Below are 13464 nucleotides of genomic sequence, written 5' to 3'. Positions count from 1 at the left end.
CTTATCCAAGATGTTTTGCTGCCTCTGGTGAAAGACAACATGGGGCCACCTCACCCTCTTCCTCATTCAGAAGCTGACCAGATTGATAGCTGACTCTTACTTCAGCCTTGGTGATGGGACATGGACTTCCACCATCCTGGAGAGCATCAGGCTAATTTAGGCATACACAGCTCTATCTTGCAACACCTCACCACCGTTCCTTTCCCCCAGAATGTGCCAACTACCTCATGTAAGGGCCGGCCCTGCATGTGCTTCATGGCTAGAGATGTGAGAAGGTATTATTTCTCCTTCTGCCCTGCATTTCTCACACGGAGCACACTTTCCCTTTCACTGCACTTCATCTCCCACCCAGAACTACATTATTTCTCTTGCTGTGTGCTGTGGTGGAATTATATGAGTGGTTATGCAAGTTACATTGACTGGGGTTCAACTTGTGAGTCCCAACAGTGGAAGCCATGTGCACCCCAAAATTGGCTTGGGGTGGCAATTGGGAGAACTCCTGGAACAGGAAGAGGGGGGAATCGATCCATCTAGCAAGCTGCAAATGCTACCCATGACAGAACAATTGCTTTGTGACGTTAAATTTCCTCCCGTCGCCATTATTTTGTACTACTCCATTAATTTCAGCACAAAGGAAACACAACGCAAATGGAGGGCAGGGAGACATAATCAATTACATATCGTTTGCAGATTGAAAGCAACAGCAGCAGCAAATACTGATTGTATTTGTGGGATTGATTTCCATTCTGGACCTAGGGCGAAGGAACGAATATTGGCAATTTCCATTCCTGTTTCTCCAACATCCCTATCCATGATTGAAGTGGACTGGTTTGTGCAAATGCACACAGACTGTCTCATCTGCAAAATTCCAGACACAGAGTATACCTGCTTGTGGTCATTCCCAGTCAGAGTAGACCGTACTGAGCCGGATGAACTGAATTGGTGCATAGTAGCTCTTCAAACACCCATTATGAGCGCCTGTAGTTGAGCGACAGAGCACATGATTTTGTGTGCAGAAAGTCTCAGGTGCTGTTTGGTGCTAAAGTTTAATCAGAACATTGATTTGACAATGACAGCATTTTGTGTTCTATTTCCATGGGTACCTATTGTTTCACCAACTCCCACAACACGTTGCCTCCTCCTCCAGTCCTTTGTTTGCTTGTTTCTTGTCACTGCTGAGGATTTCTGATCTCTTAATTCCCCAAACCCCCTGGATCGGAACTGATGAGCGCAATGTGCTTTGTTCCCATAGAACAAACCGACAGAAGAAAACCATGAAATTATCCCGAGCGCTTTCCGACCTGGTGAAATACACTAAATCCGTTGGGATCCATGACGTAGAATCTGAAGGTAGGTGGCCTGCTATAAGGACAAAATAAGAAGGGAAACAGTGGGTAACCTTGCAGGTATACGCTGCAGTCCCGTGCACCTTTGTTTAGAAGCAGGGATGGGGAAGAAGGCCTCGGTTTCTGTTCCACTCTGTATTCATCACATGCAGCTCTGCTTCTGTTCTGCTGCAGCTCATCTTCCACCCAAAATTATGTTATTCATCTCTGTCTACTGTGGCAGAATTATGTAACAAGTATAATTTACATTGTTGTTATGTTACTCCACCACATTCATTTTCGTGTAAAGGAAATGCAATGCAAATATGTAGTCCCTTGTGATCCGAAAGCAGAAACATCAATGAATGCCGGTCGTATTTGTTAAATAACTAAAAGAGGCAATGCACTCTCCCCACCTTCGTTCTAGTCTCCTCCAGTTGGCAAGTCTCCTCTTTCAGCGAAACGAAAGCTCACCAGATCCTCCAGCAAAAGCCGGCCCAGTACCTGCGCTTCAACCAACACCAGCTGTCGCGAATCTACCCTTCCTCCTATCGCGTGGACTCCAGTAATTACAACCCTCAGCCCTTCTGGAATGCTGGGTGCCAATTGGGTAAGGAGGAGCCAGAGGCAAAGCTTTGAGGAACGAGGAAGGTAGATGGGAAAGCTGTCAATTGGATGCTGTTTTGCCTACAAAGCCTGCTGTGTTTAAAACAAAGCGGAAACTTGCTTTGAAGAAGCTTATTTTTCCACGGAACCTTCATCCAATTTGTGGGGCCAAAACTTCTCCCGGCGCACTTTTCATTGTGCGAGTAACACATAAGTAGACCCACATGGTAGCCTTTCTAGGACATGGTCACAAATGGCCACCTGTACTATGTCCCCAAATTTCAGCCAGTTGCCACGCACAGTATTTCTTCTGGAAACGAAAACAAAATCGCCTGCAGCATAAAATGACCCTGGAATACATTTAATTCTGCCTTTAGGGCACATTTGCTACCACAGCCCATGTTAGCAGATTGGGGTAGTAAAAACACCCTACAGGCTTTTCATAGACAAATGGTCAGGGAAAAGTTGAGAAATTGGCAAGTTACCTTTGACCAAAAAAAAGTTACCTCTTCTGGATGGAGTTGCACTCCCTCTGAAGGAGCAAGTGTGTAGCTTGTGAGTCCTCCTGGATACATCTTTGTCACTAGAGGCCCAAGTGGGCTAGTGTGTGCCTTTTGCCAGCTTTGTCTAGTTCACCAACTGCAGACATTCCTGAATAGGAACAGCATGCAGTCCATGTATTTGTAACCTCAAGCCTGGATTACTGTACCGCTCTACATGCAGGGCAGCCCTTGGGTCTGGTGCAGAATTCCCCCAGATCATAGCCTTCTGCAGGAAAATAGGTCTTAGCATAAAATTACAACATTTCCGCTAAAAATAGGAACCCGTTAAAACCTACTTGAACTTGCTTTCATGGGAGGTAACTATTTCCTTGGCAATATTGAATTAAGTACTTTCTGAGTTTATTTCTATATTCGCTTGCAATGCTTGCTCTCAGATAAGATGTTAATTTTACCATTGCAGCCAAATCCCAAACTTTATTAATTGGGCGGCCTATCACTCCTTTGCAAATTTGCATGCTTTAGCATATTCCGTCTCCTCTGCTTTCTTCTGCCCCTTTCCGTGCAGCGTGCTGATTCAGCTCCATCTCTCAAAAGTGAGAAAAGTAGCTGAACGCCACAACTCTTCACATCAGGGATATTGCACAAAATAATATATATGTATATCTAGATATATTTACTCGCTCTCAGTTTTCTTTCTTCTGCCTGGATCCGTGGCATCAAGAAGTCTATCCAGTCGCTTTCGCCTTCAAACGTGGCTCTATCTCATTTTGCTCTGACAGCTTTGCTTTTAGAAATGTGTTCAGCAATTTATCACATCTCTCTCTCTCTCTCTCTCTCTCTCTCTCTCTCTCTCTCTCTCTCTCTCTCTCTCTCCACCCTTCCAAATATTGCAGTTGCTCTAAACTACCAGTCAGAGGGGAGAATGCTTCAGTTGAACCGAGCCAAGTTCAGTGCCAATGGAAACTGTGGCTACGTCCTCAAACCCAAGTGTATGTGTCAAGGTAAGGGGAATGCAGATCTCAGCTTTAACTAATGATGGTACCGTTATTACAAGCATGCGCTGCAGCAAAATGTTGCAGTGCATTTTCACCTTTTAAACAGGAGTGTGCCTGTTCAGGGTTGTAGCTAGTCAACCATGCTGTCCCCAAGGATTATTATGATTATTTTCAGAAGGTAAAATTAAAAATTAGTTTTCCAGAAGCAGTTTATGTGCTTCTTCATCAAACGTAGGTTTACCAAGCTTCAGTGTTGTCCAGATTTGATTCCTCACATCAAGGAACATATTTTAAAGACCCCCTCACGGAAGAAATTTGCAAAAAACAGAATAAAAATGGAGTCAAAGGCGAGAAGTCAATGTTTAAAGAGAAATGTATAACAAATTTGGAATCTAGAATATATATGTAAAGATTTCAAAGTTTAATTTTATAAAAAAATTGATTCCGAAAAGAAATTTGCAAACATAAAGTTTCACTGTCTGAGATGGCACATCCTAATAAGATAGGAAGATAGGAATCTGCCTTCTACAGAGTCAGACCATTGATCCATCTACCTTAGTACTGTCTGCACTGACTGGCAGAGGCTCTTCTGGGTCTCAGACCAGGGCCAATTCCCAGCTCTAGCTGGAGATTCCAGGTTCTGAACTTGAGACCTCCTGCATGCAATGCAGAAACTCTAACACTGAGCTGCAGCCCTTTCACAAAGATAAGGAAGGATAAATGTGAGCAGATGCCCATGTTCCTAAAGCTAACTAATGGAGTCAGACCATTGGCTCATCTATACCTGTGCAGTTTCCCCTGGCCAGCAACAGATCTCCAAGGTTTTGGGCATGGGACATTCCCCAGTCTAGCTGGGTATGCTAGGAATTGAACCCAGGGGCTTCTGTATGCAGAACAAATGCTCTACCCTGCAGGCTTTCAAAACCCCTTCAATCCGGATTGTGCTCTGTTCCTCGTTCACACTGAGCCTTCCCTTGCTTTGTGGCTCACCTGTGATGGATCTGTGTCTTTCTTCACCTACTTAAGACCCGTTATCTGCTCTCCTGCACATGGCAGCCCAAGCAGGCATTTTGAACAGGGCTGAGCCATTGGCATTGCCTTCACACTGTGCTTCATTGTCTTGGTTGTCTGCAAGCCGCTGGGCTCTGATTAAATTAATGAAATCTTGCTGTCTTGGCTCTGCTGACAAGCCTCTTGTCCTCTCTGCCGCTGCCTGTGTTTCTACAAAACGAGAGATGTGCACTTCTTGTTATCCCTGTATCTCATCACAGGCTTGGAAGAATTAGTCTGTGTCATTAACTTCGAATTTACTGCCTAACAAGGCAGCTTCTTTCTCGCCTTTTGCTGGCCTGTAAACGGCATTTTGTGTTTGTCTGGTTGCAATTTAGTAGCCAATCTGTGACCGCAATAATAAAGACTGATTGATTGACTTTTTCTTTCTCTCCGCTGCCCATTCCCCAGAAGAAGGAATCGTATCTGTCTGATTTTCACATTCTAGACTAACAAGCCACATTTGCAGCAGCACTGCTTGGGAATTCCAGCAAAACCTAAACAGATCAATGCCGTTTCAAAATGAGCGCAGTTGGGAGAGTTTCCGTTTGCAGAGTAGACAACGGTCTGGCTCAGTATTAAGGGAGCTTCCTATGCCAATGGATCAGCGTGTCTGAAGTTGATGCACGTATTGCACATTTTGCAAACAACTTAGCTCTGCCTTAAATCTCTGCGTATGTTCTGCGAACCTTTCTCAGGGATCTTCAACCCAAATTCCGAAGACCCACTGCTTGGCCAGATGAAGAAGCAGCTCGTGTTGCGAATCATCAGCGGGCAGCAGCTTCCCAAGCCCAAGGACTCCATGCTGGGAGACAGAGGAGAGGTATGGACCTGGAGAGAGAGGTGCGGAGAGATCTGGGGAGAGCACAGCGACATCTGCTTGCAATGCAGCCACTGTGTGCTGAGAGCTCTCTGGCAGCAGCTGTCAGGACCAATTGCTGTAGGCAGAATCTTGGTGCCAGTGACTGCCACAGCTCCACTCGCTTTTACAACTTGCCTTTACTTAAGCCTAGCCTCCAGTACTGCTAAGTTAGGTGGGATTGTTAAGTGGGAAAAGACAATCACAGGTGACAATGAGCAAGAATTTCAATTCGATTCTTAATAATAATAATAATAATAATAATAATAATAATAATAATAATAAATTTTATTTATAGCCCGCCCTTCCTGGCCAGAGCTGGGCTCTAACACCAGTAAAATTAAAATAAAAACATAATAGGAGGGAAACAACAACAACAAAACAATTTAAAATACAGGTTAAAATGCAATTTAAAATGCAGCCTCATTTTAAAAGTAGCTCATGGATCGAAACCGTAAGGGGAGGGGAAACATAAGGGTCAGACGGAGTCCAAACCAAAGGCCAGGCGGAACAGCTCTGTCTTGCAGGCCCTGAGGAAAGATGTCAAGTCCCGCAGGGCCCTAGTCTCTTGTGACAGAGCGTTCCACCAAGTCGGGGCCAGTACTGAAAAGGCCCTGGCCCTAGTTGAGACTTAAAGGCAATCTTACATAAATGGCACTTTCTGAAACACTGGGGAGAACTTTCTGGTGGTAAGAGCTGTTTGACAGTGGGATGGACTGCTTCGGAAAGTGGCGGGCTCTCTTTCATTGGAGGTTTCTAAACAGAGGTGGGGTGGCCACTTGTCAGAAATACTTTAGTTGCAGAGCGTCAGGCCAGATGACCCTGCGGGTCTCTTCCAACTCTACAGTTCTATGATTCTATGAAACAATGCTCAGACTGAAACACAACCATCCTTTGGAATTTGCCCTTCTGCTAATTTTGTAATGCAGTTCTCCAGGCAAGTAACATGTGCAAACCCACATATGTTGATAGTAGAGTGTGCATATAAATGCATGTATTAGTGGAAATGATAAACAAAAAATGCATTATATTAGGGGAAATTGCTTTGAAAAGAATGTGTGCATTATGAGAAATTCACACTAAAACACTGATGGGTTTTTTTGCGAGAACATGTATGTATGTATGTATGTATGTATGTATGTATGTATGTATGTATGTATACTCTTTATGCATATGCATGTGTGTAATGAATTGTTTGCAGGGTTCTTAAAATGGGCCCGGGCTTTTATCTTTGCAGTCCTTTCTGATTACGGGTTTGGACTGGGGCGGAGTGGGGGGGTGGATACTTCCTGCGGCCTCCTTTTTTTGGTTTTTTGGGACAAATTATGCGACACGTTTCTTCCCCCCTGAGACTAGCAGGTGCTCAGCCTTTTCTCTTTGTGCAAAGAGGGGCCGACTTTGCTTTCTTGTCCACAGAGTGCCTTTGGGGAGATGGCTGAGCGCTGCCAAGATGCTCAATCAATGTGGCAGGAGCCCTATTCATGCCACTTCACAGGGAAGAAAAGGGGTTTGGGGGGGGACGGGTTGGGAAACACCTCCAAAGAGAGCCAAGTTTAAACCCAGAACTCACTGTAAATATTTATAAAGCTGCTGGGTTTGTCAGCCAAGATGGATGGGGCTTCATTAGTGCACCTCTTGGTATCTGTTTGCATAGTGTCAAACCCCCAGTACAGGGGGGGGGGGGGTTGGGGGGAGGCAGTATTGGCCTTTACACTTTTTTCACTGGGTGCAAAGGGTGGAGGGGGAAGTCAACTATGTGGGTCCTCTCCCTCGTCTCTCCGGTTGTTAGTTGGTTTCTCAATAGAAAAGCAACTTCTAGTATCCATTCTGAGAGGGTTGGATGCTTTTGACTTGACATTGGGTGCAGGATGCCTGAGTACAAAATACAGGCTCAATGCTCAATTTTTTTTCTGAATTTTGATTCCTTCGTGATGTCCACTTCCTTGTATTTGAGAGTTCAGCTGCACATACTTCACATTTATTTAGATCTGGAATCAGGCATGTGTGTGTTTTGCGCTAAGGGTAGGCCTTTCCCCGTTCCCAGGGCACCGCCATAGCTGTGGAACAGGTTTCACAGGGAAGCCTTTATCTGAATTTAGGCTGAAATCAGAACTAAGGCCCCATCTGCATACATACATCTAAAGCAGTATCATAAACTGTCATGCCCCTCGCAAACCTTGGGAACTGTAGTTTGTTAAGGGTGCTGAGAGTTGTTAGGAGCCCCCCTCACAGAGCTACAGTTCCCAGAGTGTTTTAGCAATCAATTACCCAGGGAACTTTTAAGAATTGTATCTCTGTGGGGACATTATTATTTATTCACCCTTCACCCTGAGGGTGAAGGTCTGAGTTTGGATCGCAACAAATTAAAATTCAGCACTGAAAACTGTTTGTACTTTCTGCGACGTTGTTTTTAATCACAACAAAATAAGGAAGGTTCTCCTTATAATGTTTAGTACCCTTAACAAATGGCAATTTCCAGAATTCTGAGGGAGGAAACCATGGCGGTTTAAAGTACAGTGGTACCTCGAGTTACATACACTTCAGGTTACATACGCTTCAGGTTACAGTCTCTGCTAACCCAGAAATAGTACCTCGGGTTAAGAACTTTGCTTCAGGATGAGAACAGAAATCATGCTCCAGCGGCGCGGCAGCAGTGGTAGGCCCCATTGGCTAAAGTGGTGCTTCAGATTAAGAACAGTTTCAGGTTAAGAACGGCCCTCTGGAACGAATTAAGTACTTAATCCGAGGTACCACTGTAGTATGGTGCTCCTTTAAATATATGGTGCAGCTGGGACCATAGGCTGCAATCGTGACTATGTCTACTCTGAAGTAAGTCCCCCTGAATTCAGGGAAAGGCCATAGCGCAGTGGTGCAGAACACTGGATCTCCAATGTCTAGATTGAAACAAGGATTCCAGAGTAGAACATTGCACTCAAGCTTTTCAGGGTGGCTTGTTCTGTTTTATCCCAGCATTTTGATGGTAATTACCTGCTCTTCTCCCCCTTTCCCCAGATAATAGATCCATTTGTGGAAGTGGAAGTAATCGGATTGCCTGTGGACTGCTGTAAAGAGCAGACAAGAGTCGTGGATGACAATGGTACGGCTTCCTTCTCCTCACTCTTTTCTCTCCCCTCTACATGATCCACGGTCGCTGATATATTCTCAGGACGTGAGAGCAAAGTTACGCTGAAGTTGCTTGCACCCACGAGGGTGACTGGAAACAAGAATTGCTTGTGTGTGTGGCGTGAAGTCAGCGTTGTGGGATGAGTTTTAATAGGTAGGAGAGGATATGTTGATTGCAGTTTATCTCTTTAGGCGCCCACTTATGGGTTGGACGGTTTTAAAATCCATCCCTTAAAAACATAGGAATTAGGCTGCAAGCCTTCTTTTGAGCAAGTCCAGCTATGAAGTAAACTGGCTTCCCCCTTCTTACCCCATTTAATAAAGAACCAGGCAACAGCTTGCAAAGTAAGTTTAAAGATAAGATTGACTTAGTGTATAATCATGCATTGGTTCACAATGGTAGACGCAAAAACTATAGAGGCAGAATATTTATATTTCCAGTATAGCTAGTCTTAGGCATGTGTCTGGGACTGGAGAAAGCACAGGGCTCATCTGCCCTCATGGCAGAAGGGAGAGGAACAGGAAGCACTATATGCTCAGGGGAGAGGAAATGACATCACACAGAGCCCTCTCTACCAATTGTATTTCTATGGCCCGAGTATCTGCCTGTCAGCAATACAGCTCTGTGGACACATAGACCCTTCTCGTGCTAACTAGCAAGAATATGCAATTACTAGGTTTGGCTGCTAATCTCCCACCATATTTCATATACCATATTTCTTTGAAACATCAGTTCAGCCCTGTAGCTTTAAGCCTAGGGAAAAATCTCCCAGTAAAGGCCACTTCCTTCCAACACCACTTCCTGTTATCTTCTCCTTATTGTCAAAAGTGAGATTGTAAGTTCATTGCAGCAGGGACCAGACTGTTATGCTTTTAGAAACACATCCTTTTAGAGTTGAGAGAGACCTTAGTAAAGGAAGGATCTTAGATTGGTCCACAAAGGGCCACAAATCATGGGTGAACTCGCAGCATGCACAGGAAAACTATTTCATCCATAGGCCACTGTGAACCAGCTCTCATCCAGGATTCAGCCATAATGAAACTCTCTTGCTGTCCCCCGCCTCTTTATTTCCCTTTGCAGGTTTCAATCCAATGTGGGAAGAAACTCTGGTGTTCCCTATTTGCATGCCAGAAATCGCCCTGATTCGGTTCTTGGTGTGGGATCATGACCCGATCGGGAGGGATTTCATCGGACAGAGGACAATATCGTTTACGAGCATGATGCCAGGTTACTTGTTTATTTATTTCGTCTATATACCACCTTTTCTTCCAAGGAACTCAAGGTGGTCTACATTTGGTCCTCTCAACAACCCTCTGAGGTAGATTAGGCTGAGAGATTGTGACTGGCCCTAGGTCACTTCATGGCTGAGTGGGGATTTGAACCCTGGCCTCCCAGGTGCTAGTCCAATACTCTAACCCCTACGCCACACTGGCTCTCCATAGAAGGTGGCAGCTCTTTTCTTTGAGAGAACTGACGAGCCATTTAGTAGATGCTGGTCTATTAGGGCAAGCAGTGCATTGCCTTGCTAACTTCAGCCCTCCCCCACCTGCCTGCCTTTTTGCAATAATTCCAGAGGGTGGTCCTGGCTGTCAGGTGCCTCCTCCTTGGTCTCAGTCTTGTAGTACTCAGCTGGGAGGAAAAGGAAGGGGACCAAAGCAGAAATGGTTGGCTCTGGCTCCACCTACTGTTGGCATCCCTGCCTTCTACCCCATCAGTCTCAATTAGCACCAGCCGTCACCGGAGCAATCGATAGCTGAGGCTCCTCTTTATCCCAGTGGTGCTTATGTGTGTTGCCCAATCCATTCCTCTGCTCCGGAGAGTAACCCATCTGAAGAGGGTTGGCATCTTCAATGCCTCCGTGTGAAATCCAGATCCCAGGGGTTGTATGCAATTGTTAGCCCTAGTCGACGTCAACCTGCTGAAGTTAAATGGACATGACTAACTTGGGTTAGAGACGCGGGTGGCGCTGTGGGTAAAAGCCTCAGCGCCTAGGGCTTGCCGATCAAAAGGTCGGCGGTTCAAATCCCCGTGGCGGGGTGCGCTCCCGTTGCTCGGTCCCAGCGCCTGCCAACCTAGCAGTTCTAAAGCACCCCCGGGTGCAAGTAGATAAATAGGGATTGCTTACTAGCGGGAAGGTAAACGGCGTTTCTGTGTGCTGCGCTGGCTCGTCAGAGCAGCTTTATCACGCTGGCCATGTGACCCGGAAGTGTCTGCGGACAGCGCTGGCCCCCGGCCTCTTAAGTGAGATGAGCACACAACCCTAGAGTCTGTCAAGACTGGCCCGTACGGGCAGGGGTACCTTTACCTACCTTTAACTTGGGTCCACTCATTTCAGTGGGGTTTATTCTGGACTTGAGACACAAGCCTAAGAATTTGGCTCCTGTGTGGTCGCACAGGTGACAAGTGATGGAAATAAGAACATTATTGGTCCACAGCAGCTCCCATTCAGGTCTGTAGGACATTGGGCAAGTTTGCTGGGTCAAGCAGAGGTAGGGAACCTCAGGTTTGGGAAGCCAAATGCCATCATCCAGGGCTCTCTGTCTGTTCCTCGGGACTATCTCCAAGACCGTGCCTACTGTCCTGGGCACATTCCTCACTGGCCTTGAATGGTAATAGTGCCTGATGCTTGCTGGTGTGTGTGTTTGTGTGTGTGTGTGTGTGTGCGCGCGCGCCTGTGCACATGTGTAGGCACTACAGATTTTTGTGCATTCTTAGAATACAGTGGTACCTCGGGTTACACGCGGTGGCAGCAGGAGGCCCCATTAGCTAAAGTGGTGCTTCAGGTTAAGAACAGTTTCAGGTTAAGAACAGACCTCCGGAATGAATTAAGTACTTAACCTGAGGTACCACTGTATAGCCTACTGTACAAAGGTAGAAAGTCAGATCTGTTGCCTCGTCCACTTTTCCCCTTGGCCACACCCAGCACTGGCATTTGGCCTTCAGAAGGCTATCCACAAGGGAATGTGGCCCTTGGGCTGAGAAAAATTCCTCCCCTCTGGGGTAAAGAGAAAAGAAAGAGAGAAAGAGAGAAAGAAAGAGAGAGAGAGAGAGAGAGAGAGAGAGAGAGAGAGAGAATCAGCTCCCTTTGATAAACTGGAATAATCTGGGACAGAGTTAGCTCCAGTACACACTTTCACTTGCCGTATTCCTGAATACCTCCCAGCCTTTTCTTTGAGAGAGGAGGAATTAAAGCATGGTACTGGAAGATACTGGGAGGGGACTGGCTTCTTTTGAGTCCCCACCCCAATTATGTGTTTGTGTAATTGTCTGGTTCCTCTCCCTGCCTTCCCTCCCACCCACCACTAATCAGAATGATGGGCACATTGTGACTTGGTGGTTATATCTGCCAGCTCCTAATTTGTACAACTCCAGCTTGATAGGAGGGATTTCTTAGTCAATGGGGTAAACTTCAAAGCCTTTCTTGAAAGAAACCAGGATCTCTTTCTCTGCTCTCATTTTTGTTGGCCGAGCACCAGTGGCTGCAATTACCGACTATAATGTTAAAGCAGCCTGATGGCTGAGTATCTGCAAAATTCAGAGGCTTTTAACGCAGTCCCCCCTTCCTTCAAACCCTCACCCATTTCTCCCTCCCTCCTCTCCTTTTTTCTGCCTTCCCAATTCAGATAAAAGCACCCTGTGTTGTTGTTCTGATTCCCCCCCCCCTTCTTGTTCTCCATCTTCTTCAAAGCAGAGGAAACTTGGCAAGGGAAAAGTTTTTTTGAGAGAGAGAGAGAGGAGGAAGGAATCCATCTGGCTTTTAAAAAGGAGAAAAATAAAAGAGAGAATGAATGAGAGACATTTCTGATTATTACATTAATAACTGTTCACAGCGGAGAAGGGAATCAATTAGGAATTCCAGGATTGACAGCTGCAATAATAAAAGAGGAATAGTGTTATTTGATGATCGGGGTGGGGGCTGGGGGTATGGCTCCGAACTCCTGCAAATGGGCCTCTTCCCAGGCAAGCTGTAGGTGGTAGCAAGTTTTTTAAAGAGCCGAAATAAACATTTGGGTGAGTGGAAGTAGGGAGGAGCAAAAACAACCTCTCTAAATACTCCGTGCAATTTATGGGCGGTGGCACGGAAGGACTTTGCTGAAAATATATGAGGCCAGAAGTGAAATTCTCCCAGCAGTATTCTCAGAAAACTCTCTCTGCTTGTTTCAACAACTGGTTGCACTGGGATCACTCTTGGAGCAATTAGCAGTCTGCCAGTGTCCCTAGTAGGTCTCTGCATTCTATGTTCCTGATTGTAGGATGGCCAGGAGTAATGTTGGAGAATGGTGTGGAGACTTGGACCTTCTGGGTGCAAGGCTACCCATGAAGCAGCCCCTCCTTTGGCAGACCCAAACTGTTTTGCCAACTTATTTCCTTCCTCCTCACTCCCCGTTGGCACCTGACCCTGTGAGGTGTGTGTGTGTGTGTAGCTTATGGGCCCTTCTTGGTCTTCCATTGTTCGCCTCTTCATATTCCTCACCAAACCCTCACTTAGAAATAGCAGGGGTGGTGTTCTGAGCTGGCTCGAACCCAAAATTTGGAGCAAGGGCTCTTAAAAAAACAACTTTGCTTCAGGTAGGACACAAGCTTTTAATGCCTTCATATTCTTTTCTGGCTCAGATCCAGATCTGAACCAGAGAAGAATTCCAAGCCCGCTCCCTTGATCATTTCATTCTTCCCTGTCCCCCAAAGCCATCACCACTAGAGCTCCCAGCATGTTTCCTCTTTCCTTAGGTTGTGGCGAGAGGAGCAGAGAAGAGAGTTTTATTTCTCCTTTTCTGCATTCACTCTGGGGAACAGCATACCTAGGGAGACCATAGGAGGTGGAGGGGGGCTAAACATCTTCTAGCATGCTGTTATCCACTACATCCTGCCAGCTCATCCCTCCTGTTGCTCCTACAGCTGCTGCAGCTTGAAGGCAGGAAAAAGGAAATGAGGATTATATTGTTGGGGGGTTGGGGGCTGAGGAGAGTGGCTTTTAGGGAAGAGGAGGGAGAGTGAGGATGGG

General features: G+C 46.0%; 1 protein-coding gene across 1 annotated transcript in view; it reads left to right on the top strand.

Annotated features, from left to right (window-relative positions):
• The window catches only part of PLCH2 (phospholipase C eta 2), a 118835-nt gene that overhangs the window by 80714 nt on the left and 24657 nt on the right, over positions 1–13464 (top strand). The window contains exons 14-19 of the mRNA XM_077931323.1: positions 1253–1350; positions 1753–1935; positions 3328–3435; positions 5178–5302; positions 8351–8435; positions 9543–9689. Coding sequence (XP_077787449.1) covers positions 1253–1350; positions 1753–1935; positions 3328–3435; positions 5178–5302; positions 8351–8435; positions 9543–9689 — 746 coding nt within the window. The remainder of the gene's footprint in view (positions 1–1252; positions 1351–1752; positions 1936–3327; positions 3436–5177; positions 5303–8350; positions 8436–9542; positions 9690–13464) is intronic.

Source organism: Podarcis muralis, chromosome 7 (genome assembly GCF_964188315.1).
Source record: "Podarcis muralis chromosome 7, rPodMur119.hap1.1, whole genome shotgun sequence".
Taxonomy (NCBI): Eukaryota; Metazoa; Chordata; class Lepidosauria; order Squamata; family Lacertidae; genus Podarcis; species Podarcis muralis.
This window is presented reverse-complemented; position numbering and strand designations above follow the sequence as displayed.